Source organism: Lissotriton vulgaris, chromosome 8 (assembly GCF_964263255.1).
Source record: "Lissotriton vulgaris chromosome 8, aLisVul1.2, whole genome shotgun sequence".
Classification (NCBI taxonomy): Eukaryota; Metazoa; Chordata; class Amphibia; order Caudata; family Salamandridae; genus Lissotriton; species Lissotriton vulgaris.
Genome location: NC_141696.1, coordinates 658508908 through 658536597, shown reverse-complemented (window position 1 = coordinate 658536597; position 27690 = coordinate 658508908). Strand labels below are relative to the sequence as shown.

Below are 27690 nucleotides of genomic sequence, written 5' to 3'. Positions count from 1 at the left end.
TGAGGGCAGATGTTGCGCCGTTGTGTAATTGGCGCCTGATGTCGTCTGTGGTGGCGATGAGGGCTGTCTCGGTGCTGTGGTTTCGTCTGAAACCGGATTGGGACGGGTCCAGGATGTTGTTATCTTTGAGGTGTCGGGTCAGTTGCATGTGGACTATTTTCTCGATGACCTTCGCCGGGAACAGGAGCAGGGAGATGGGCCGGAAGTTCTTGAGGTCCTCGGGGACCACCTTGGGCTTTTTGAGGAGGGTGTTGATTTCGGTGTGCTTCCAGCTTTCTGGGAATGTCGCTGTTTCAAAGGAGATGTTGATGATCTTCCGTAGTTGGGGTGCGATGGCTGCGTCTGCCTTGTTAAATATGTGGTGTGGGCACTGGTCTGTCGGTGATCCTGAGTGGATGGAGTTCATGACCTTGCGTGTCTCGACGTCTCTGATGTTGGACCAGGAGGTCAGGCGGTTGGTGCTGTTGGTGTTCGGGAGAGGGGTGGAGTCTGGCGTGGTCAGGTCGGTCATGTTGTTGAAGCTTTCGTGGATGTCGGCAATCTTGCAGTGGAAGATGATGGCCAGTAAGTCGCACAGTTCCTGTGTGGGCGGGATGTCGTCGGTGTTGGCGCTGGGGTTGGAGAGTTCTTTTACAATGCGGAAGAGCTCTTTGCTGTCATGTGCGTTGTTATCCAGGCGGTCTTTGAAGGAGGATCTCTTGGCTGATCTGATGAGGTGGTGGTGTCTGCGGGTGGTGTCCTTGAGTGCTGCGTGGTTGTCCGGTGTGCGTTTGTGGAGCCATTTCTTCTCCAGTTTCCGGCATGCGCGCTTGGAGGCCAGGAGCTCGTTGGTAAACCAGGTGGCTCTCTTGCTGGCGTGGTTGTTGGAGGGTTTCTTCAGTGAGGCGAGAGTGTTGGCACAGTCGTTGTTCCACTGTCTGAGGTTGCAGGCTGCGGCGTCTGGGTTGGTGGGGTCGGTGGGTGGGTTCTTGGAGAGGGTGGTGATCAGCTGATCTTCGGTGACTTTACTCCAGCAGCGGCAAGACAGCTGTTGGGTGCGATGGTGCGTGGTTGGTTTTTTGAAGGTGAAGTGAATGCAGTGGTGGTCGGTCCAGTGAAGTTCGGTTGTGTGGTCGAAGGTGACGTGGGTGCTTGTGGAGAAGATGGTGCCCAGTGTGTGGCCGGCGGCGTGGGTGGGTGGGGTGACGAGTTGTCTGAGGCAGAGGTTGGCGAAGTTGTTGATCAGCGTGGAGTGGGCATTGTTGTTGTTCTCGAGGTGGAAGTAGTCCGTGGAGGCGAGTGCGTGGGTGCTGGCGAGGTCAGCGGTGGAGTCGCTGAAGCGAGCCCGGGGTCCGGGGGGTCTATAGATGAGAGTTCCTCTGAGGGTGGTGTTGGGGTCGGTGTGGATCCGGAAGTGCAGGTTTTCGGCGGTGTTGAGGGAGTCGTCTGCGTGGGTGGTGACCTTGAGGGTGGACTTGTGGACGAGGGCTATTCCTCCTCTGATGCCATTGGCGCGGTCCCTTCGGGTGATCTTGTATCCGTCTGGGATGGCTACGGCGATGTCTGGTGCAGAGGAGTCATTCCACCACGTCTCGGTCAGGAAGGCTAAGTCTGGGCCTGTGGTGTCGAGCAGGTCCCAGAGCTCGATGGCGTGTTTGCATGCGGAGCGGGTGTTGAGGAGTATGCAGCGGAGGTGGTTGGGTCTGGTTCTTGGTGGTTTGATAGTTCTGTTGCAGGTGAATCTGCAGCTGCGGCAGGAGAAGGGTCTGTGGGTGTGTTTCGGGGCGGCCTAGTTGCAGCGTTGGTCTCGGCCGGTGTTGAGAGCGTGGAGGGAGTCGGCATTGTAGCTGCGTCTGGGTCGGGTGCGGTGGGGGCGCGGGGGACAGGGGTTCTGGCGCTGGGCGTGGTCCAGGCACGGACGGGCGCAGACGGGCTTGCCTTAGGTGCGCCCATATGAGGGGATGTGGGAGGGAGGCGCAGCTAGGAGACGGGAGCGGGGCGGCGAATGGGATTCCAGGTGGGCGGGGCCTCAGGGCCGCGGCGGCGGGAGAAACGGGCGGGCTGTGGGAGAACTTTTCACAGGAAACAAAAACAAGTTTAGGCAAGAAAACAAGTACAGGCACAAAGGAATAAAAACAAGTCTGGGCAAGAGAGCAAGTTAGGCACAGGGGAATAAAAACAAGTTTGGACAAGAAAGCAAGTACAGGCACAGGGGAATAAAAACAAGTCTGGGCAAGAAAGCAAGTACAGGCACAGGGGAATAAAAACAAGTCTGGGCAAGAAACCAAGTAAGCGCACAGGGGAATAAAAACAAGTCTTGGCAAGAAAGCAAGTACAGGCACAGGGGAATAAAAACAAGTCTGGGCAAGAAAGCAAGTTAGGCACAGGGGAAAAATACAAGATTAGGCAAAAACAATGCAGGCAGAGCCGTGCAGCAGTGTGGGGAGCGACCTGCCTGCGAGCAGGGTCATAGATGTCTCCTCCAGCTTTCCCGCAGTATCCACTTTTCTTCCTCCTCTTCACACCTCACTCTTTCCCTTCTCTCCATTTTTCCTTCACTTCCTGGCCTGTGTCCGAGTTTCCTCTTGATCGTTGCCTCCCCTTATTAATTGCTTATGGTTTTTCACCTTCCCATGTTTTCCTTCCACTCTCCTTTCATGCACTCCCTGTTGTCTGCTCTTCTTCCCTTTCCATTTCTCCTCTTTCGTCTTTTCATTCTCTTTCCACTCCAATATTGAACTCCCAACCTCTGCATTCCCCACTTCTCTTCAAGTTCTTTGTCTACCATATCTATCTTTGCCTTCAGACCTCTCCTCCTTCCTCACTCTCCCTTTTATGATTTTCCTTCTTGTGCATAACTGTATATCCACTCCATAAATCAGTGTTTGATCTCAGGGTCATAAATGTAATTCTTGGTATGGCGACTCACCCTTTCATCTTTCTGAGGTCGATAAAATTAGTGCCATTGAGCTTGGTAACATTTTTGATTCGGTGTCAAGTCCCCCTTTGATGAGTATGTGCTTTGCAAACATACATGGTGTGTTATGGAAACAGAGATGCATTTTAAGTTTTTGTTTTTTAATATCTTTGCAATATTAGTGTTATTATTCGCTCTATCCCTCCTACACCCAATACCTTTCATACTCGTATCCATTCCCCTGACATCCTAACTTTCCTTCATCCCATCTTTTACCTTTCCTTTTTCTCTTCCTCAGCACCTCCAGGGATGCATCCTTTCCTCTTACAATTCTTAATTTCTTACACCCTTATTGATTTCCCATCCCTCCTCCCTTGGTCCATTTCTTCCTTCTTCCTTCATTTGTTCCTTACTATTTTTTTTCCTGCTGCTCCCTTCATCCTTTCTTTAATTTCTTTGTTTCTTATCATCAACCCTTCCGTCTGCTTGTCTTCCTCCTTTCCTTTCTTCTTTCTATTCATCCACCACACATACTTCACTTGCTTTCTTCCTCTATCCTTTCATTTCTTCCTTTCACATTATTTTATTTCCCCCTTATTTCATCCATTACCTATTTATTTCCTCACTCCAGGACTCCCCTTCCTGCCTGCATTTGTTGTTACTTTCTTTAATATATTCCTTCCTTCATCCATTCCTTTCTTTTAAACAGCACAATTCAAACATATTCTCTTTAGTTTGCAAAGCTACTGCAAGTCCTCAAATGACGTTTCCTGAAGCTGCATTTTGAGATATACACACATTCTGTAATTGAGTTCACTTTTAAGTTGCTGTCATACTAGCTTCCCATATGTTATGTTATGTTATATTGATTTGTATAGCGCATTAATGACCTGAAAGGGTATCCATGTGCATCGGCAGGTGCGTAGGTGTGAGGTCCCCGAGGTGCTTATGTGCCAAGTCTTCAGCTTCTTGCAGACCTCAAGGAGTTAGGAGATGGCACTGATGTGTTGAGGCTTTTGGATGTGGGCAGAGCCGATAAAGGAAGTGGGTGGAGCCACTGGATGAAGTGGGCAGAGCCATGGGAAGAGGGTGTGGCATCCTAAAACAAATTAGAGAACCTGCACTTAATATTTTACAAATTAAGCACTGTACACCTATACCTTAAGTAAGTGGTGCATGCACCAACTTACACAGGCTGCAATTGCTGGCCTGAAGGTTCTATTTTGCATGACCTCTCATGGGTGGCATAATACATGCTTCAGCCCATGGGAGGCCTTGGAGTACCTTTGCCCTGGGTATATGGGTACCATATACTAGGGACTGACAAGGGTACCCCAGTATCCTATCGGAAGTATACCTGAGTACATTACATAACAGTTGAGGGAGAAAGCAGACAGACTGGGGTCCTGATTAGCCTTATCCCACTCTGAGTAGTCAAAAACAGTATCACATTTAGCAAAAAGTGGGGGTAACCATAAGAAGCAGATCCCATTTTTCTACACCCCCTCCAAACATAAGGAAATTGGACCAACCTTGCCCAGTTGAGTCTTTATTTTCTAAGTGTGAATACCTGGAGAGTCCATCTGCATTGGCATGGTTACTCCCAGGTCTATGTTCTACTGTATAGTCCATCCCCTGTAGGGAAATGGACCACCTAAAAAATTTGGGAATTTCACCCTTCATCTGTTTTACCCATAGGAGGGGCTTATGGTCTGTCTGAACAATGAACTGAGTGCCGAACAGGTGTCTCCTCAGCTTCTTCAGGGCCCAAACCACATCAAAGGCTTACCTCTCTATAGCTGACCAACATTTCTCTCTGGGGTCAACCTTCTGCTGTTAAAAGCTGCTGGTTGATCCTGACCCTCTGCATTAAGTTGTGACAACACAGCCCCTAACCCCCAACCCAGATACATGTGTTTGGACAATAACGTGCTTGGAGTAGGCAGGACTCTGCAGAATTGGAGCAGTGAATATGGCTTGCTTGAGATCATCAATGCCTTCTGACAGCTAACTGCTCACTGACCCTTCCTGGACATTATTTTTCATGTGAGATAATTCAAGGGAGTCACTATAGACCCATATCCTTTCACAAATCTTCTGTAGTACCCAATCAGGCACAAGAAAGCTCTGACCTGAGTCTGGGTAGTTGGAGCAACACCTTGTGGGTGGAGGCCTGGCCTCCACCCACAAGGTGGTCCAGGTACACAACCTTACTCTGCCCTATCTGGCACTTGGTAGCCTTGATAATAATGCCTGCTTTCTGCAGAGCCTCCAAAACATTCTTCAGGTGGACCAGGTGATTCTCCAAGGTGGAGCTAAAAAAGGCTATATTATCTAGATAGGCTGCACTATAGGCCTCCAAACCTGTTAGGACTTTATTCACCATCCTTTGGAACGTGGCAGGCGCATTCTTCAAACCAAAGAGCATTACAATAAATTGATAATGTCCACTAGGGGTTGAAAATGCTGTTTTTGGTTTGGCAGCCTCAGCTACTCTGATTTGCCAAATAGCCAGCAGTAAAGTCACATGTACTCCAAAACTTGGCCAAAGTGTCAATGAGCTCATCTGCCCTTGGAATTTGGTCAGCTTCGATCCTAGTGACTGCATTAAATCCCTTTCAGTCAACACAAAACCGTATCTCTCTTTTACCACCCTTGGTGTGAGGTTTTGATACCAAGACCACTGGATTAGCCAAAGGGCTAGCTGAGGGCTCAATAACTCCCAACTCCAGCTTCTTTTGGACCTCAGTCCTGATGCAGTCTCTGACATGGTCAGGCTGCCTGTAAATCTTAGTTTTAACAGGTAGACTCTTACCTGCGTCTGCTTCATGGGTACACCAAGTGGTCTAACTAGGAATAAGAGAGAACATGTGTCTGTATTGAGGACCTTCCTGCAATCAGTCTGCTGTTAGTAAGTGAGGCTGCCTGCCAAAGCTACACCATCAACTGACCCATCATCAGGGTTCTGAGAGCGGAGATCCGGGAGAGGGTCACTCTCTTCCTCCTGTCCCTTATCAGTTGCCATGAGCAAGCCCATGTCAGCCCTGTCTATGTATGGCTTGAGCCTGTTCACATGGAGCACCCTGTGAGGGCTCCTGGGAGTACCAAGGTCCACCAGGTAGGTGACCTCTCCCTTCTGCTCAAAAATGGTATGGGGTCCACTCTACTTGTCTTGGAGAAATGTTGGGTCCACAGGCTCCAATACCCACACCTTCTGCCCTGACTAATAAACAGTCAGAACAGACTTTTTGGTTATGCCAAGCTTTTTGTAATTCTTGACTGTCAACAAGGTTTTTGCTGGCGTTCTTCATGTACTAAGCCATCCTGGAGCGGAGACCAAGTACATAGTCCACTATGTCTTGCTTAGGAGGGTTGAGAAGTAACTCCCATCCCTCCTTCACCAAACACAAGGGACGCCTAACTGGATGCCCAAACAGAAGATCAAAAGGGCTATAGCCAATGCCCTTCTGTGGGACCTCTCAATCAATCAATTAGGAAATTGTAAGTGCGCTACTCACACGTGAGGATCTCAAGGTGCTGAGGGGGGTGTCTGCAGATCTGTTTAGCCGAAGAGCCAGGTCTTGAGGGTTTTCCCGAAGGTGTTCAGGGATGGGGTGCGCCTGATGTCTGCCGGTAGCTCGTTCCAGGTCTTGGCTACAATGTGGGAGAAGGTTCTTCCACTTGCTCTTGCTCTGTGGATGTGCGGGGTTTCGGCTAGTGCGAGGTTGGAAGATAGGAGGTTTCTTTTGGGTACGTGGAAGTTGAATCTGTTGTTGAGGTATATCAGTCTGTTTTTGTGTAGGCATCTGTAGGTGTGAGTAAGGATTTTGAAAGTGACTCTTTTCTCCATGGGGAGCCAGTGGAATCATTGTAGGTTTTGGCTGATGTGCATGTCGGGGGATGCAGTGGACGAGTCTGGCAGCCGTGTTGTGTATTTTCTGGAGCTTGCAGAGTAGGGACTTTTGATGCAGGTGTAGAGTGCATTTCCATAGTCCAGTCAGCTGGTGATGAGTGCGTGGGTGACTGTCTTCTTTGACCCAAGGGGGATCCACTTGAAGGTCTTGCGGACGATGCAGAGGGTGTTGAAGCAGCTGGAGGTGACAGTGTTGACATGTCGGTTCATAATGAGTGATGACTCGAGTACGATGCTGAGGTTCTTGGTGTGGTCTGAGGGGGTAGGTGGGCTTCCGAGGGCAGTCGGCCACCAGGTGCTGTCCCATGCAGAACGTGTGGTACCGAGGACAAGGACTTCTGTCTTCTCAGCGTTGAGCTTCAGGCAGCTGTTGGTCATCCAGACTGTGACGTCTTGTATTCCTTTCTGAAAGTTGAGTTTGGCAGTGGTGGGGTCTTTGGTGAGAGAGAGGATGAGCTGGGGGTTGTCAGCGTAGGATACGATGTTGAGGCCAGGGTGTCGGACGATAGCTGTGAGGGGGGCCATGTAGATGTTGAAGAGGGTGGGGTTCAGTGATGAATCCTGTGGGACTCCGCAGGTAATTTTCGTGGGGTCGGAGAAGCAGGGTGGAAGTCTGATCCCTTTGGCTTCTACCAGTGAGGAATGATCGGATCCAGTCCAGGGTTGTTCCTTGTATGCCTGCATTGTGTAGTCTGGCGACTAGTGTGCAGAGGGAGATGGTGTCGAAGGGCGCTGATAGGTCGAGTAGGATGAGGGCTGCGGAGTGGCCTTGGTCCAGGAGGGTGCGGTGGTCGTCTGTGGTAGCAAGTAGGGCGGTCTCTGTGCTGTGGTTGCTTCGGAATCCGGATTGGGACGGGTTGAGGACGGCGTTCTCTTCAACGAATTATGTCAGTTTCCTGTTGACTGTTTTCTCTGCAACATTGGCTGCGAATCGGAGGAGTGAGATGGGCCGGTAGGTCTTAAGGTTGGTGCGGTCAGCTGTGGGCTTCTCAAGCAGGGGTCTAACTTCTGCGCGCTTCCAGTCGTCTAGGAAGGTGCCTGTTTTGAAGGTGGTGTTAATGGTGCATTGTAGTTTGAGTGCAATGACGGCCGCTGCTCTGCTGTAGATGTAAGGGGGCAGCGGTCAGTGGGGCGCCCAAGTAGATGCTTTTTATGTTCGAGGCAGTGTCTTCAGCCGTAATCGGTGTCCAGTTGGAGATGGTGGGCTGGCTGATGTTTCTGGGGGGGGGGGGGGGTCTGTCGTGCCTGGTGGATGGTCGATGAAGTTGTTGTAGAGGTTCTTGATCTTGAGGTGGAAATAAGTTCCAAGCTTGTTACAGATTTCTTGGGATGGGGTGATATCTGTGGCTTTGGTGCGTGGGCTGGTGAATTCTTAAATGACACCAAAAAGTTCCTTGTAATTGGTTGAGTTGGCCAAGATTTTGTTGTGGATGAAGTCCCTCTTGGTGGCTTAGATCTGGTTGTGGAAGTCTGTCATGGCGTCCTTGTAGGTGGTATGGTTTTAGGATCTCTTGGTGTTTCTCTCTGTAGGCAAAGAGAAGGCAGGGCAACAGGACATCAAATGTTCACCCAAGCTTTTCTGGGAGGCCAATGATAATGCCCTTGAGGGTTTTCATGAACCTTTCAACTAACCCATTGCATTGTGGGTGATAGGGCATGGTGAACTGATAGTTCACTCCACACTCCTTCCATATGTGATATAACTTGACATTAAGTTTGTACCTCTGTTAGTTAAGACTTCCTTAAGGAAACCCACTCTGGACAAGATTCACAGGAGGGCCCTGGCTACCAAAAGGGCTGTGGTGGTTATAAAGCTGATTGCTTCTGGATACCTAGTGGCATGGTCTACCACACCTAGAATATTACTGTGTCCAGATGCTGTAGGAGTGTTCATGAGACCAATGATATCAATCCAACCCTCTCAAAGGGAACCCCCCCCACTGGTAGTGGTGTGAAGGGAGCCTTTGTGGTACCACCTGACTTACCACTGGCTTGACAGGTGGTACAGAAGTGACAAAACTCATTTGTGTCCTCTGGCATGTGATGCCAGTGAAAGTGAGGGACAAGCCTGTCCCAAGTCTTACTTTGGCCTAGGTGTCCTACTAAAGGAATGTCATGTGCCAAGATGAGTAGGAAGCCCCTAAACTTCAGAAGTATGACCAACCTCTTGGTGGCACCAGGCATTGGGTCTCTACCCTCTGAGTATAGGAGTCCCCTGTCCCAATAGATCCTGTGGGGTCCATTGACACTCTCAGTAGCCTCAGCAGCAGCTTGCTACCTGAGGTGTTCATGCGAGGGGCAGGTTTGATGCTCCAAACTCAAGTCTGCCCAGGCAGTTCCCCTTGTCCCCAAGAACTCAACCTGATCAGGTTCCAGTTCATCTGAGAAAGTTCCTTCACAGGGACTGAGATCATCTCCCTCAAGAGACTGATCCTCATACTGAGTCTGGGGGGAAGACACAGCCTTATCCTTCCTGCTCTTTCTCTTGGAAGGCCCTTGGTCCATTGTTCCAGAATCCAGGGCCTGCTCGGTGTTATCCAGTTTGGCCTGGGACCTGATCACAGCAAACACATCTGCAGTGATGCCCAGCATTGCTGAAGGAGTCATTAGTTCCACCTCAGCCCAAACTGAAGTTTCCAAATCATTGCCCAACAAACACTCCACTGGAAGGTCTGAGCTAACCCCAACTTTCTTAGGACCAATTACCCCACCCCAGCTTAAATTAACATCTGCCAACGAATGATCATTCCTGACATTGTTAGCATTGTTCACTTGGTACATTTCTCCAAGTATGATTTGGTCAGGGCACACAAGATCTTCTATCACCATAGTTACACTTGCATCTTTGTCTCTGTATGCCATGACCTCCTTACCATTGATTAAAGGTTTCTGTCTGTATTTGACCAGATTACTGGGACTGACAAATAAGATGGCAAAGTCCATGACATCATCACAGAAAAGCACAGCCTGAACTGGAGTTCTGACTAGACCAGAAACCATCTTGGAGCCCAAGGTTAACCCTACTAATCCCTTGTTCCCTGTACTACCACCTATACTTGTGCTAGGGGGAGCAGTTGCCTTAGCTGCAGTGGTGGTAGGAGAGGTTTCCTTGGCTTTTGGACAATAAGCATCTCTTGTCCAATGTGTTTTCTGTTTACAGAAATAACAACAAGGTTTCTTTTCGCCTTTACCTTTGTTAGATTGTGACTCAATCCCACAGATGCAGGTTTTTGGGGCCCTGGTGAAGACTGTTTTTGATCTTTACCCTTCTCCCCACCCTTATCTGGAGTTTTAGAATACTGTTTCTTTTGGTCACACCATTGTTCTGGTTTTTCTGCTTCACCCTGGTTCTGTCCCACATATCTGCCTTCTTTCCCAATTCTTGGGGAGAACTCCGATGAGTGTCAACCAGGTATTGATGCATTAACTGATTTTAGCAATTATTAAGGATCTGCTCCCTGAATAATCAAATTGTACAATCCCTTGAAATCATTCACTTTGCTACCAAGCGAACCAGCCTTCCAGAGCCTTAATGGCACTATCCCCAAATCTACCTAATACTGATTCTGTCTCTTCTGGGTGTCTCTGAACTTAATCATGTACTGTTCAGTGGTTAATCCAAACCCAGCAATTAGAACACTTTTCAAAATTGAGTATTTGTCAGCATCCTCTTCTCTAACAGCGAGGAGCGTATCCCTACCTTTTTCAGCAAAGGAGAGCCACATTGTAGCTGCCCACTGTTCTCGGGGGACCCTCTGAACTTTACAGGCCCTCTCTAAAGCAGTCAAACATTTATGGATGGCATCCCCAACATTGTAGGGAGGGACAATCTTGCTCAGGTTCTTATTATCGAAGGAATTTTTCTTAACTATAGGGACCCTGATGCTGTCACCATGGGACTCTAGTCCCAACTTTTTTCTAGATCTCTGGAATTCTATAGACTCTTTATCAGGGGCCAATTGCTATTGCCTGAGCCAAAGCCTAGCTTTCTCAAGTTCAAGCAATTGGTATTCTCTGTCAAAAGAGTGATTCCTCTTGCTAGATACAGAGGTCTCTACAAACTGTCCTGAGTGATTACGTTCTGCAGAGGGAGATCTAGATCTCCTGGGTAAATCTGAAATCTTCCAGGAAGAGTAAAGAGAGGGCTTTCAAGGCCCCCTCCATCCTCTTATTGAAGATCTGAGTTATCCAGGAGAGAACCACCAGCTTCTCCCTGGTCAGGGTTAGATTCCAGGTCATAAAAGATGTCACTTCCTGACCTGTCTTCATTCCCTGTCCCACCCACTCTGTCCTGCTCATCTGACCCATGATTCTTCCTTAGGTCATCTAACAATAACATCTCTATTAGACATTGAGTGTTGGCATTTCTCCTTGCCTTCAACTTTCTAGAGATACACAGGGCTTTTCAATTCTTGGAATGAAAGCTCACTGTATCTAGAAGGCAGAGAGCCACTGGCATATTCTTTAGTAGACATACTAATTGTGGTGAGTTGTTGCACCTACCTAATCTAGTGGCAACTCAACTCTCTGAGGTTGGAGAAAGGGTGTGCTAACCCTTGACTTACCCAACCCTAAGTTTAGTAGAACGTACGTATTCTAATGCTAGTATTATATGTACCTAGTACTAGTGGTTTTCAGTTAACTCAAATATCTATCTGGTAAAACAATGCATGCTTGAGTTCCATCCGCTGCACACCAATGTGAGAAGGTGGCCTGATATATGCTGTTCACTAAATAAAGTGGGCACCTTGCACCAGTCCAAACAACCCTTATGGTGAGTTAAGAGGTCAAAGATAACTTTAGAAAGCTATCCAAGTGGTAGCTGTGGAGAGCAGCCTTCAGGCTTAGTCTTGAAGGACTGTTAATCAGCTTGTTTTACAAGAATGTATCCTTATAGTATTGCTTAAATAAAAGGAGAACCACACAGTAGTTATAAAAATATGTATTTATTAATGTAACACTCTCTAGTACGACACAGTATCTTCTACAAAAAATCACACAATACTATAGAACAGAAACAATAGTAAATAGCACTAATCCAAAGTGGGCTCCAGGGGAGACCAAACCATGTACTAAAATAGTGGCAAAAGAACCACAACTCGAGTCAAGACAGTGTCTAGAGTATGTAGAATAGCTGGGACCCCAAGGAACCACCCAAGGTGGGTAAGCAGGGAACCCACGGAGGACTGGTGCAGTGTGGGAACACAACTGCGTGCTCCGTACAAATCTATGGGGAAGTTGCTGTTGAAGTTTTAAAGTTTAAGGACCCTTCCCAGTGGACTTTGAAGAAGCCACGTGGAAGTTAGGAGGTTGGAGAGCCATCCCACCTGTGGATACTGTAGTACCAGAGTTACCTATCCCAGGGGAGCCCGGTGCAGAGGTCTGAAGTGGCGAAGGAACCCTCCATCGATCTCAGTGGAGGCCTTTGAAGAAGAGCCACTGCTGGAAGGAAGAAAAGTGACCGCTTGAATCCAAAGGTGGATTCTGGTTTAAGAGTCCCTGAAAGCAGAGGGGATAGAGTCTGGGTCAGTCAGGAGTGACCAGGGGCTCGGTAGACAATGCCCACTGATGTCAGGTGCTTCAGGTGCATTGAGAGGGTTCTTGACTTTGTAGCCACACGGACCAGGAGATGTCGAGGACAATCAGGAGCTGGATATGAGCTGTCCCACAAAGGATGTCAAGAGCTGAGGGGTCGGTGTCTGGCAGGAGAGCCAACAAGCCTTGGCAACAGCAACCCACGCAGAAGGACAAGGAAGGTTACGGTTTGGACCAGCAAGGTCCAGGAGACTCTCCAAAGCAAGGGGAGTCAGGGCAGGCCAGGAGCAATCAGGGAAGTCCAAGAAAAGCAAATTTGACCCTCAAGTGGACTCACAGGCCGGAGGCACCGGAGTTGCAAGAACCTCAAGCAATTTCACCAATCAGCAGCCCACGAAGCACTCAATGTAAGGAGGCCAAATGAAATGGTGCCAGAGGTTAGGGCTACTTGGAGGCCAATGCACTTGCTCCTGAATGTCAACAAGCATATGCACTTGCAACTGAACATGGTGCACAGGGATACAGGTATTTCAGCGGCTACAAGGTATTCTGGCCTCAAACTTGGTAAGAAAGCATCTCAGACCTCGAGGGACTTAGCAATCCACCTCCTGTGTGGCTGCAGCTTTCAGAATCTGTAGGAGCACTGGAGCAGCAGACCGGTCAGTCATGATGTGGTGCCTGCGGTTGCAGTGGAGTGACTCCTTAACTCCAAGGGAGATATCTTTGGTTTTTCTTGATGCATCACAGGCTCTGCATGGAGCCTGTATGGTGCATAAGCACACACAATGCTTCAAACTGAGAGGGAGATGAAGTTGGGCCCAAACGAAGTCCAGCGAAGTACGAGTGTCCAGGCAGTCGAAGTTCAGTGGTTTCTGATTCAGAATCTTGTCCATGTCGAATCTAGGGTCCTACAACCAGGTAAGCCCTTTTTTACCCACGTGAGAGGGTTGGACAGATTCACAGGACCCTCCCAGGGGAGGTTCTGGACAGTGGTGAGGATACTCCTATTTCTTTTGTTCATTTTCACTCCAGAGCAGAAGCCAACGGCTCCCAGGACTGGTTTGAACTGGACTATGCACAGGGACACCAAATGTGCCCCTCAGGCGGAATTCCAGTTGCTGTCAAGCACACCCACCCACCCAGCCCTAATACAGTAAATCTTGTCTGGGAGGTGGTCACACCTCCCTGTGATAGGATGACCATTATTCCACCTTCCTCTGCTCGAGCCTGGCTCAGCAGAAGGAGGGTAGAAATGTGTCCCTTGTCGGCAGCAACCATTTTGGGCTGCCCGGGACTAGAAGCAGGTCAGGACTGACTTCTGGTCAGGGATGAAAACGCAAAGGTCTATCAGTATGCAGTGTAAACAGGTTTTTGTAGCTTCAGGTCAATACAGATAACAATTCTTATGCAGACATATTCAATTTGGGCAACATTCATATTGCAGAGATATAGTCATTACACTTCCTAGGTAGATCTATATACATGGCAGGTAACACCCCTATTGCAGGTACATGCTCTATTCCGGTGTGCAGTACAGGTAGTGATTGTTAGGCAGACATATATTCAATTTCGGCACCATGCCTCCTGCACCTATTCAACACAAGTGAGCATTCCTAAGCAGAGGTACAATATAGGCACCAACTCTTCTGTGGATATTCAATGCAGGCAATAGGTCTTCTGCAGAGTTTCAATACAGGGTCAAAGGAGACACTTCCGCTGAGGGGGGCGTTGCCCAGGCAGTTATTATTCATGTAGGCTATGCTGACAAGGTGCGCAGGCCCCAGGAGGCCCCAGGACTATCCTCGCTGTTATGGGGGGGGGGGGGTCGGCCTCCACGTGGGCACAGGCCCCTGACCTCTCCGACTCACTGCATTAGTCTTGGGGGAAAAGGCAGACCTCACAGCAGCGGCTGGCACTGGCAGGCGCAGGCTGCCTCCTCCCCCTTCAGCACGCTCCTTCCTACACTCAGGGCTATGACTAGGGGAGGCAGACTCTCTCTCAGCTCTCACCGCTTCTCAAGACCCGGTCGGGGTAGGTCAGGACTCCCGCTCTCCTCCGCGCTTCCCTCTCCAAGGCCTGGGTGGGCTCCTGGCTTCCTGCTCGAGTCGGGGCCCAGAAACCAATCCGAGCTTGGCTTCCTGGGGGCATGGCTGATGATGCGGCTGGCGCCACAGTTGCCCGGCAACGCTCCTCTTCGCGCACTCGGCTCAGCGCCTCTCTGGCAGTAACTGCGGCGGCCCCCCCTTTGCCTCAGGAGCTGCAGCGGTGATCGTGATCTGCAGCGTTCTCTTCCAGCGGCGCCTGGGCCATGGTGGTGATCTTGGCCACAGCGTTTGCACTCAAGGTGAGGCTCGGGTCGCAGCAGCACTTCATTCCTACCGCAGCACCTCGTAGCACAATCAGAACCTGGACTGCGGCAGTGATTTCGGCCACAGAGTTTCGGAGTTTGCATCGCTTCCAGGTCACAGCACAGTTATTTTACCTCAGGGGCTTCCAGATGGCAGTAGTACTCCCAGGCTCATAGCGCTTTACAGTGTCACAAAGCTTAGAAGTCACAGCGTGGGTTGGGGAGTTTCAGGTGTCGGGTCCACAGCGCATCCCAGTCTCAGCGCGGGCAATGGATGGAAGGGGTTAGTTGCCGGGGAAAAGATTATGGTAGCCCTGGGCAGGCACACTGGAGCTGGTTTCCCTGGATCCCCTCACGCAGGGCAAGGTCAGCAGGCAGGCAGGGTAACTCATCTGACTTGGGGCAGCAGGTCCTAGGATCAGTCAGCCTCAGTAGTGCCCATTAGTGGTGAGCGCAACATTAACGTTCCACACCCTGGGGCTCATTTAGCTCCGGTAAAACACTAGGGGAGAAGTTTAAAGTGAACGTATTTTGATGTAATTAAACCATGCAATGAAATCATTCTGATCACCATGTCTACACTAAACTGAATTTTGAGTTTAATGAGGTGTCTTGATTATTAATGCGAATTTTGTGATGTTGTATTACAGCTACCCCTGACAAAGAGCAAGTAATTGCTCGAAATGCATTGGGTTGTAAATAAAGGATGCTGCTGAGAACTACTTTTCGTGTATGAATCATATTTACAAGGAAGCTTGGATGGGCACCTGTGAATACTTAAAGTTTCAAAAAAACATGGACGAATCAGTATTAGAAAAAATGGATGAGTTTAAGGGGGATCTAGCATCCTTTAAATAAAAAACACCACATTCATCATCAGCCTCAGTAGTGTAGCATTCCCCTAGCTCAGCAGCCTTCACTCCAACGGAGGCTCCCCACGTCCAGTAGTGCTACTGACTTGTCAGGTTCCCCTCCTTTACTTTTATACCCCCAGGTGTCCCTTCAAAAAGGCTGCAAATTCTGGCGCCAAGCTGGGGGGTTGGAAGGTTCTAGAAAGCAGACTCCGTGGTGTCTGTCGATGGTGACAAGAGGTGGGACGGTCAAGGTTACAGAAGCATTAAGCCTCAGTCTTATCTCAACTACTAGTGCGCAGATAGGACAGTGGCCACACCGCAGTAGCAGGGGCCTCTGGCAACCATGTGGTTAGGAGAGAGCACCTGCACCTCAGCATGTTCAGCAGCGGTAAGGCGCCCAGAGTCCTATGTCCAACAAAAAATGGCGGTCTGTAACGAGGGACTAAGGGGAAAAAAATTTAGGGGTAGACTAACCTAGGGCTGACAGGTCTAACACACGTCCCCCCCCCAGCTGAAAGTGGGGAGAGCTACCCAACCTCTAGGGAGTTCTCGTCACTAAAGTGGAAGAACTTAGTGAGACCGTCAGCATTGGTGTGGTCCACTCCGGGTCGGTGTTCCACCCTGAAGTCCATATCCTGGAAGTAAATAAACCACCTCAAAAATTTAGGCATGAGCCAGCGAAGGGGCCGGTGGTCGGTCTGAATCAGGAAGTGAGAGGAAAAAAGATATGGCCTCAACTTCTTCAAGGCCCAAACCACAGCAAAAGCTTCTCGTTTGATAGTACTCCAACGTTTTGCCCGAGGGAGTAGCCTCCACGATATGAAGGCAACAGGCTGGTCTAGGCACTCCTCGTTGAGTTGCGAGAGTACCGCCCTAATGAGATGTTCGAAGGCGTCTATTTGAACAATAAATTCATTGCTGAATTCCGGAGCCCTAAGCACTGGAGCAGTGCACACAGCTTGCTTGAGGGAATCAAAAGCTTTCTGGCAAGCTTCAGTCCAAATCACTTTTCTCGGTTGCTTCTTGGACGTGAGTTCATTCAAGGGGGCCGCAATGGTGCCATACCCCTTGACAAACCGGCGGTAGTAACTTGTGAGGCCCAGGAAAGCCCTGACCTCCGTCTGGGTTTTGGGGGCTCCCAAGTCAAGATGGTCTCGATTTAAACCTGGAGGGGCTGCACCTTACCCCCACCCACCAGGTGTCTCAGGACACCTGGTGGGTCCACGATCTGGCATTTGCTGGGCTTGATGGTCAGGCCGGCCCGCTGCCGGGCCTGCAGCACCTCCTGGAGATGCTCCAGACGGTCCTCCCAGCTACTGCTGAAGACAGCTATGTCATCCAGGTAGGCAGTGAGAAGGCCTCTAGGCCAGAAAGCACCTGGTTTACTAACCGCTGAAAGGTGGCAGGAGCGTTTTTTAATCCAAAGGGCATCACTCTAAATTGGAAGTGGCCCTCTGGGGTGGAGAACGCAGTCTTCTCCTTGGCTCCGTCCGTCAGGGCGATCTGCCAGTATCCTGACGTGAGGTCAAAGGTACTTAGGTATCATGAGCATCAGTCTTGGTCATGGAGTTAAGTCCTCGATAGGCCACACAGAACTGAAGGTCAGGTGTGGTGCCCGGAGGGCTGCTTTTGGTACCAACACCACCAGACTGGCCCAGGGGCTGCTGGACGGTTCGATCACTCTCAGCTCCAGCATCTTAGTGACCTCACGCTGGATGCTGGTTTTCACCTTGTCTGACAGTCGATAAGACTTAGTCTTGACAGGGGGGCTGTCCCCGGTGTCCACGACATGGGTACCTAGGTGGTTGATACCAGGAATGAGGGAGAACAAGGATGAGTACTGCTCCAATACCTGGCGGCAGTCCCTCTGTTGCTCCGGTATCAGGAACGGGGAGAGGACTATCTTTCTCTTGGGACGCCAGAAGAGGCCCACTCTCCTCCTCTTCGCTGCCATCAGTTACCATCAGGAGGGTAAGCTTAGATCTCTCATAGTGCAGCTTGAGGCGGTTGACATGCAACACTCAGCGAGGTTGCCTTGGAGTCTTAAGATCCACCATGTAAGTGGTCTGGCCCTTCTTCTCCAGTATCTCGGATGGGCCAGTCCACCGGTCCTGGAGGGCGCAAGCTCTCCGGGCTCCATGACCCACACCTTGTGTCCAGTATCCAGTTCCACAGGATGGGCATTTCGGTCATACCACTCTTTCATGACTGCCTGGATGGCCTCCAAGTTGTCAGATGCCCCCTTCCACAACTTAGCCATCAGGCTGCGGAACGCCAACATGTAGCTTACCACATCCCAGGGCAGCCTCCTAGGAGTCTTCTCCCACCCCTCCTTCACTAGACTGAGGGGTCCCCTAACAGGGTGTCCGTACAGAAACTTGAAGGGGCTGAAGCCCCTTCTGCGGCACCTCCCAGTAGGAAAACAACAAACAGGGCAAGAGGACGTCCCACTTCTTCCTCAGGTCCTCAGGCAGACTCCTGATCATTCTTTTCAGGGTCTTGTTAAAATGTTGGATGAGCCCGTTGGACTGGGGTTGTAAGGAGTGAAGAACTTGTAAGTCACCCATACTCCTTCCACATGGCCTGCATATAGGCGGACATAAAGTTGGTGCCCCTGTCCGACACCACGACCTTGGGGAAACCCACCCGGGTAAAAATCCCCATCAGGGCTCGCGCCACCGCAGATGCAGGGATGGTCCTCAGAGGGATGGCCTCCGTGTACCGGGTGTTGTGGTCCACCAGAACTAGGATGAACCGGTGTCCAGAGAGGTCGGCGGATCTATATGCCTGGCAATGTCGATGCCCACTCTCTCAAAAGGGGTACCGACGTCCGGTAGGGGTTCCAAGGAAACCTTCAACTTGGTCCCGGTCTTCCCACTTTCTTGGCAAGTCAAGCAAGTCTTGCAAAAGGCATCAGAGGCAATCCTCATCCGGGGCCATTAAAAGTGTGGGACCAAACAAGCAAAGTTTTTATCTTGGTCCAGGTGTCCCGCCAGGGGGGATCTCATGCGTTAACTCCAGCAAAAAGGCTCAATAGCATTGGGGGCCACTAAGGCCCTTGAGGACCCATGTACCGGATCCTTGGGCTCACTATAAAGGAGGCCATCCTCCAAGTAGATGTGGTAGTTCCCAGCAGCATTTCCGGCTGCTTGGGCTTCGGCCTGTCACTGCATTGCCTCAAGGGTGGGGCACTCCCTCTGCCCAACAGAATTCCTCCTGGGTAGGCCCTCCTTCCATGTGCCACTCTGCAGTGGTAGGCAAGTCCCACATGGGAACAAAGTCACTCTACGTGGACTCCGGTGCAACCGCAGCGGGTACCCCCCTCCGTCTCATGGGGAGCGAGGCCCCCGACCTCCCCGACTCACCACTCTAGTCTTGGGGGGAAATGCAGACCTCGCAGCAGCCCCGGCTCTGGCAGGCGCAGGCCACCTCCTCCCCCATCAGCCCGCTCCTTCCTACACTCGGGGCTTGGACTGGGGGAGGCAGACTCTCTCTCAGCTCCCACTGCTTCTGGAGACCCGGTCGGGGTCGGTCAGGGCCCCCACTCTCCTCCGCGCTTCCCTCTCCGAGGCCAGGGCGGGCTCCGGGCTTCCTGCTCGACTCGGGGCCCAGGAACTAATCTGAGTGCGGCTTCCTGAGGGTGCGACCGATGACGCGGCTGGCGCCCCGGTTGCACGACAATGCTCCCCTTTGCGCGCTCGGTTCAGCGCGGACCTGGCAGTAACCGCAGCAGCCCCCCCCCCCTTTGCCTCAGGGGCCACGGAGGTGATCACGATCTGCAGCGTTCTCTTCCAGCGGCACCTGGGCCATGGCGGTGATTTCGCCACAGCGCTTGCGCTCGAGGTGGGGCTCGGGGCGCAGCAGCGCTTCACTCCTACCGCAGCGCCACGTTGCACGATCAGGTCCTGGGCCGCGGCAGTGATTTCGGCGACAGTGTTTCTGATTTTGACACGCTTCCAGGTCACAGCGCAGTTATCGTACCTCAGGGGTTTCCAGATGGCAGTATTACTCCCAGGCTCACAGCGCTTCACAGTGTCTCAGCGCTTAGCAGTCACAGCACGGGTTGGGGAGTTTCAGGTGTCAGGTCCACAGTGCTTCCCAGTCTCAGTGCTGGCAATGGATGGCAGGGGTTATTTGTCGGGGAAAAGATTATGGTAACCCTGGGCAGGCACACTGGAGCTGGTGTCCCTGGATCCCCTCACGCAGGGCAAGGTCAGCAGGCAGGCAGGGTAACTCATCTGACTTGGGGCAGCAGGTCCTAGGATCAGTCAGCCTCAGTAGTGTAGCATACCCCTAGCTCAGCAGCCTTCACTCCAGCGGAGGGTCCCCAGATCCAGTAGTGCAACTGACTTGTCAGGTTTCCCTCCTTTACTTTTATACCCATAGGTCAGGTGACCCTTCAAAAAGGTGGCAAGTTCTGGCACCAACCTGGGGGGTTGGAAGGTTCTAGAAGGCTCTGGGGACTCCGTGGTGTCTGTCTATGGTGACATGAGGAAGGGCGGTCAAAGTTACAGTAGCATTAAGTCCCAGCCTTATCCCAACTACTAGTGGGCAGATAGGACAGTGGCCACACCGCAGTAGCAGGGGCCTGTGGTAACCATGTTGTTAGGAGAGAGCACCTGCACCTCAGCACTGTTCAGCAGCATTAAGGCACCCAGAGTCCCATGTCCAACAAAAAATGGCTGGCTGTAACGAGACTGGCTTAAAATAAAATCTTTTGAAGGTGAAGTCCGAGGACCAGTCTGCGGAATTCAATATGTCTCCTAGACTAGCCCCCAGGGAAAAAGCCTTGGATGCCATAACACCCCTTACAGAGTGAGCTCCAAAACCGGAGATATCCATACCAGCCTCCTGTATAACCCAGCGTACCCATCTCTCAATAGTGGGGGACGAAACTGCCCCGTGTGGTTTCCTGAGAGCAATGAACAACTGCTTGATGCCCTGTGGGCGTATATATATGGTTGCCACCTCATAGGCTTTGAGTTCTCTAACCACACATAACTTAGGAACATCGGGAAAGGCAGGATATGATACAGATCGCGAATTGCACTTGGTGCACCTAGAAATGTGAAAGGTGACTATCGGAGTAAAGACACGGCCTGTAAGATCTAAGGCTCTCACGTCCGAGACCCTGCCACAAGAAATTAAACACAGCAACATCGTGAGTTTAGCTGATATTTGCTTCCTCGATAAATATTTATTAGAGACCACTCTCGGAACAAGTTCAGAACTTTGTTCACATCCACAAAACTGAGTAGCGGGGCTCCGGAGGGACCGATAACCTGATGCCCCTCAATAGTTTGCAGACCAAAGGATGTTTCCCAATCGGGTGATTATCCAGAGGAATGTGTCCCACCGAGATTGCTGATCGAAAGGTATTTATAGACCTGTATGCCAAACCTTCTTTTGTCAATGAGGATAAGAAGTTAAGCACATGGAAAATGTCCGCCCCCATCGGATCCACTTGTTGTCGCAGACACCAACTACTCCATCAAGTCCAGGCTGATGGATATCTCTTGTTTTTGCTGTAAGCCCAGGATTTGGCAAGCAGACTGAACGCATCCTCCAAAAGGCCCGGGACTTTCCAGCGCTGCCGGTAACCCGCCAGGCCATCAGACCCAGGCTGCCGATGGCCAGAAGCCGGTAAAGATTCCCTTGAGGATCCCTGAGGAGACCGGGATCGAGGGTAGGGGGATTGGAAAATCCCAGGAAAGTTCCATCAGAACTGGAAACCAGGCTTGCAATCTCCATATCAGGGTAATCACCACCAGATTGGCCGGCTGTCTCCTCGCCTGGGTTGACAATCTCATGATCATTCCAAAGGGGGGAAACGCGTAACCCCTTTCCTTGCTCCAATCCTGAAGAAAAGCATCCACTGCTGATACCTCCAGTTCCGGGTGCTAACTGTAGTAACGTTTCAGTTGTGTGTCAAGTCAAGAGGCAAAGAGGTCCACGGAGAACGGACCCCATCGGGCCTGGATGTTCCTGAAAACATTGGGATGAAGTTGCCATAGGCTGGTGTCCTTCCAGTGGCGAGAGCACCAGTCTGCCACCTGGTTGGATGACCCAGGAAGGGGCTCTACTGACAGGGATATCTGGTTGGACAGGCAGTATTCCCACAGATCGCGGGCTAGATTGGATAATGCTCTGGACCGGGTCCCCCCGAGGTGGTTGATGTAGCGTACTGCTGCTACATTGTCCATCTTTTGAATCTTATCCTTCGTCCAGCATTTTACTGCAAATGAACCTGCCCTCAGCTCCAAGCAGTTGATGTGAAGGGTTCTTTCTGCAGATGACCATCTTCCGCCGGTAGATACAGCGCCGCAACACGTGCCCCAGCCCGCACCACTGGCATCGGACTCTTTTACCAGATCTGGCTTGGAGCCGAAAATCGCCCGACCGTTCCATGCCTCCATATGTTCGATCCACCACTGCAACTCCGTTCTCGCCTCCTCTGTGAGGGGAACGGCCTGTGACTAGGTGAGACCTTTGCGCAAGTGAAAGGCTTTGAGGCGCTGAAGGGCCCTGTAGTGAAGGGGTCCAAGGAATATCATTTGGATTGATGACGACAGAAGGCCTACCACCCTGGCCAGGTGTCGTAGCAAAATCGTTGGCCATGCCAGAGTGCGCTTCAGCTCATGTCTGATCTTGGATAATTTGCAAGAGGAGAGGGACAAGGTGGCCACCACCGAGGCTATCATGAAGCCCAGAAACGGCATTCTCTGAGACTGGAGAAGGTCTGATTTGCTCTCGTTGATAATGAACCCTAGCGACTCCAGGAGGGACACCACCTCTTGTAGGTGGACCATCAACCTCAGCGGACATTGGTTCAAGAGGAGCATGTCGTCTAGATAGATTATCAATCAGATGCCCTCCGAACGGAGGCGCTCCACCAACGGTTTCATCACCTTGGTGAAGCACCACGGAGCGGAGGACAGCCTGAAAGGAAGGGAAGTGAACTCGTAAACCTGCAAGCCCCACTGAAACTGAAGAAAACTCCTGTGTGGAGCAAAAATCGGATCATAAGGAAGGCATCCTTCAGGTCCAGACGGACCATCCAGTCTCCTTCCTGAAGCAGATCCCGTAGGAAGTGAATGCCCTACATTTTGAAATGGCGGTAAATAAGCCACCCGTTGAACTCTTTGAGATTTATCACTGGGCGATAGCCTCCGTCCTGCTTCTCCATCAGGAAAATATTGCTGAGAAATCCCTGAGGGTGTAGGGAAGACTGAGTAATGGTACCTTTCCGCAGTAGGTCTGCAACCTCGTTGTCTATCAAGACACTCTGGGCCTGTGTAAAGGCTATAGGCTTGGGCCAAAGGGGTTGCGTGGGAAGACCTGAGTACTCTATTTGAAACCCCCTGACGGTTTGCAAGACCCAAGCATCCGAGGTAAGCAAAGACCAATTGCGAAGAAAACACTGAAGCCTGCCCCCAATCTCACACTGTTCGTATTCTGAACTCTCACCTCTTTCATTATTGTATCCTCTGTCTCCTCTGCCTCTGCCACCGCGGCGGCGGGAAAAACCTCTGGTCGGATACAAGTTTCCGAACTTGTCAGGATCCTGGTATTGTCCCCTGTGGGATTCGCCTTGCTTATAGAAGGCTCTACTGTAGGGTCTGCGCCCCCTGCCACCACCGGTCGCGCCAAAAACACGGGGGGTAATGATACGCTTAATTGACGTTTGGGCCTTATCTAAGGAGTTAAATACGTGCACGAACTTGCCAAGTTCTTTGACGAGCGGATCTCCGAAGAGATTACCTTCCGCAATTGGTCCTGCCTCAGACATGGCTAGTTCACCTAACTTAGGATCTATTTTAATCAGAATAGACCTCCGTCTCTCAGTTGAAATGGCCACATTAGCATTTCCTAGGAAAATAATCGCCCTCTGGGCCCAACTCGAGAGCGTGTCCGGGGAAATCAGAGAGCCCGTGGCCCGCTGTGTCCAAGAGTTTATCTTGGCACGCTCGCCAGGAGCGATCTATGCCTTTCTTGGGGTCCTTCACAAATTTAGCCAAAAAGGTGGACATCTTGGGGTCAATCTCTGGAGTAACCGCGACCTTACCTTCCAAGGTAGGACACGGGCATTCTGTCCAAAGGCAACTACGCACTTCTTGGTCTAAAGGTTTATGTAGCCTGGCCGCCATATAGGCCGCCACCTTGGCGGCTGGGACCCATTGGGACGGCTGAGGATGTAGTAACTCGTCCGGATTGAGCATGTTTGCACTACGACCCGAGGATGTCAACTGAGTGGGATGAGAGGGGCGCCACGGGCGCTCCGGCTCACCATCCCCACCTGAAGTGTGAGGGGATTCATCTAGGTCTAGAGTAACTACGTCATAGTGAACCCCAGAGGATTCAGCTGGAGGCTCCTTCGGTTTCTTAGAGGGCTCAGAAGTCTTGGCGTCCAAAAACACCTTCTTTAAGCATGAAAAAAGCGTCTCAATCTATCCCCGCATCCTCGGAGCGCTTCCGTTTAGGTTCTACCGCACTCATGGATGGTTGGCCTGGAGGTAGGGGACTCACCTGCCCCGAAAGATCTTCCCTCTGACTGAGGGGTTGGCATTGTGTCTGAAGTAAATCAATCTTCTCCAGCGGCGCAAACACCCAGGACACGGCCTTCAATATGGAGGAATCCATAACCTGACAAAAATGGTCATCCACTGGTAGGTACATGACCTGTTCCTCCTCCTCCTCCTCATAGTACTCTTCATATTCCATAATGAGTACAATCAGATAGCTGAATAAAATTATTAAAGGGGATCCAGTAAGGGCAGAACCCTTATAAAATCAGCCCACGCCTAATGGCGCTACAGAAAGAAAACAGGGACCCAGCAACTTCCTAATTGTGAGGTAAAATGTCACTAACTCTGCCTGGACCGGTTCCTTTAATATAATTGTGTCTTACCCGCAACGCGGGTGTTCAGGCTCCAGGCAGGGGCTCTGAAATAAGATTAGCCCAAACGCTGCAATGTTAAACAGTAATCTCTTCCCCCGTGGTCGCGCGAGTCTGTTCGAGCCGTTCAAACTGTCAAATGCATGAAGGCGGAACTCGACGACTCGCGCCCACAGGGGGGTAAGCTCTAAGGAGCAGCAGCGAAAGGCGCGTGGTCCCCTAGCGGCTGGAGGCCACCCGCGCACAGAACCTCAGTCAACACGCCGTAACCGAGAAAGGAGCAGAGAAAACGCTCCCGCGGTAGCGACAAAGGCACAGTTGACAATAAACTGAAACACCAGCACTAATGAGCGCACTACAAAAACATTGCCGCATGAGCCACAAACAAAGCGTTTAACATTAGAAAATCAGTCAGAAATATCAGGTAAGAAAAACACTCATCTGTATGCTGCTAGAGCAGCGAAGAAAGAGGAGGATAGAGTGCCTACGAAGGAAGATATGAGGAGTCCTGGTTTGGGATTGGCCAATACTGTTGGGATATTTTTTGTTTCCAAATTCCCTGTGTTCATGGGAAATGTAGTTTTGATGTAAATTATAACGATATGAATGTCTGCTGGAGTACAATAAATCTAGAAAGTGACAGCCTAATCAGAAGCCTCCGCTCACCCTTGCTCGATTGATGAACCTTGCAGAAATACTTGTGAGAAGGGTTCTTCTCTCATACCTTGGGCATGAAGCCAACTTGTTAGAAAGAGAATAGTAAATAACTAGATTTTAAACCTTGTATAAATCCCTTATTTTCCAAATACCACGGAAATTGCAAAGTGAAAGACGACTGCAGCACTAAAGAACCAAACGCAACAAAAAATGTGTGGATCTATATCACTACTCTTCTATACAAATAAACTGCAAATGTCACCAACGCAACCTCTGACGCATTTAGCTTATATGCAACCTGTCAAACAACCTTATGCATTCCTTCTTAATCTCCAGACTCTATTCATGTACTTAGTACAGGTATATAATCCTAAAAAAATTATGAATAATGGAAAGGCACTCATACTTTCATTTGTTTTCTATTTTTAGAATTCCACAATGCTGAACCTTGAAGCTGTGCAGGCAATGGCATTTGACGGCTGCTACCGTGACAGCGATATTGATATGGACTACTCTGTCCATTCAGAAGACGCCTCATTGAGGGGAAGGGCAGCCAGCGTCCCCAGCCTAGACACTGCTCGTGTAAGAAGGAAGAGATCGTTGAGAGCAAACGTTGGCCGAATAATTTTACAGAACAATCATGTGATTGATACATATTCTAGGATTATTTTTCCTACAGTGTATATAGTTTTTAACATTTTCTACTGGGGTCTGTATGTATCAAAATAAATTACATGTGATTATGGATTTATCTATGTGTCAACCTTTTTGTGGCCTTTAAGTCAGTAATCTAAATATTTACTCCTAAAGCACACTCAGACACACAGCTCTTATACTCAAGGTAAAATTCTGAATTGTGCCTAAACCTGTTCCCCCTTTCAACAGACTCTTTCTTATGAATGCAATCTTCCACTTGTGGCTAAATATCTCTTTTAAATATGAAGTCTGTTTTAGTGTCGAACGACATATCCATCTGTGCTCATAGAAAGAATAGCACTGAGACATAATTTGGCTTTCCTGTTTTCAGTTTCTATTAGTAGTTACACATTTTCATGCCATAAAGAACCAACAGAAACATTGTTTTTCTGGTGTTTATGGAACACTTTGCTTTTATGACTGCTTGCTTTCTGCACTGATAATGCATGGTATATAGACAGTGAATGTACAGTGTATATGCGGTCCAAATAAATTTTTACAAATCAAACTTATTGTAGTGCACCATACAATATTTCTTCAGTGAGTCTTTGGCCATGCATGCTCTCTCTTTCCTTCCCATGGAAACTTTTATCTGTGAAAAGGCCGTCTCAACACTGACATTTGAGATGGGCAATGCCAAAACAGCCAATACACAATTTGCTAACTCTGGCCACTGACTTAGCCTTCCATGTCAATACTGGTGCACCTGAAAATTGAGATTCTCTGGGACAGGTTCTGCAACATATGCTTTGAACTGGGCGCATATGCCTTCAGAGTCATTGAAGCAGTCATAAATGAAGCAGTACTTTTCATAGTCTGGAGAAAATTCCCTGTTACGGAAGGGAACTAGAAGTTGTAAAGAGTACCACAATGAGGCTTCATTGACTTCAAATGCCAAGGTTGGTGAAGGGACATTTATATGCATCATTGCAATTCATTTCTCATGCCTTCTAAAATATAATTTCCTGAATTTCTCCTCAACATTTCTTCGCTCACCAAGTGGCAAGCATTCTAACATGGAACATGTTGCAGTTCCATAGTCACTAAAAGTGGTGCCCAGCCTACTCTCAAGGAGATGTTTTACATCTACACCATTTACGCTAAAGACTTGGTAGGCAAGGGTATTTTCAGACTTTAGTTTTTTTATTATGCCCACTACAGCAGTCATGTTTTCTGTGAAAATCAAAGAATGCAAAAGACTGTACTTTTTTCACATCACTATCAATATGTGACTTGAGACGCTCACATTTCTTGCCTCTGGCATCATCACTATGAAAATGTTATGTAAACGGTCGCCACATAGATAATAGAGCATCCACGGCTTCCAGGACTGAGAACCGCCAGCTATATGGCACACTTGGTATGACTCTTTCTTTGATGTCACATAAAGCACAAAATAAGATATATTTTTGTCTTAGTTCCCACGCATAATGAAACAGTGCACCAGAATGGACTACAAGGTCAATCGCATTCTTCATTAACTCTGAAGATTGTAAGGATGCTTTCAGCATACCATCTAGCAAATGGCAAATATCTTTTACAGGGAAGCACTTTAGCTCAAGTATCGAGTTTGACAGGCCACCACACAACTTTTTCATATACGTACCTGAATCACTGCAAATACAAATGAATCACTCCAATCTTTGTTGAACTTGGTAAGAACGTTTTGCAGCAGCATTTCAAGTGACACTGTGTTGCATGTTTCCAATACACCTAGATCTGCCATAATGGTGCATCGGAACCATCCATTTTTTGCATCATAAAATTTGATTAGCACTGCCATTGCACCTCTCGAGTTTCATCAATGGTGACAGAGACCTTACATCATCTTGAAGTAACTCTGACATATGTTCAATTTCTACGAGGAACGCGTCTGGTAGGTATTTGTCAAACACT

The 27690-nt window shown here is 49.6% G+C and overlaps 1 protein-coding gene across 1 annotated transcript in view; it reads left to right on the top strand.

Moving 5' to 3' along the window:
* Positions 1-25827, top strand: part of GABRR3 (gamma-aminobutyric acid type A receptor subunit rho3) — a 600200-nt gene extending 574373 nt beyond the window's left edge. Inside the window, exon 9 of the mRNA XM_086936148.1 lies at positions 25528-25827. Coding sequence (XP_086792274.1) covers positions 25528-25827 — 300 coding nt within the window. The remainder of the gene's footprint in view (positions 1-25527) is intronic.
* The last annotated feature ends 1863 nt before the right edge of the window (positions 25828-27690 follow it).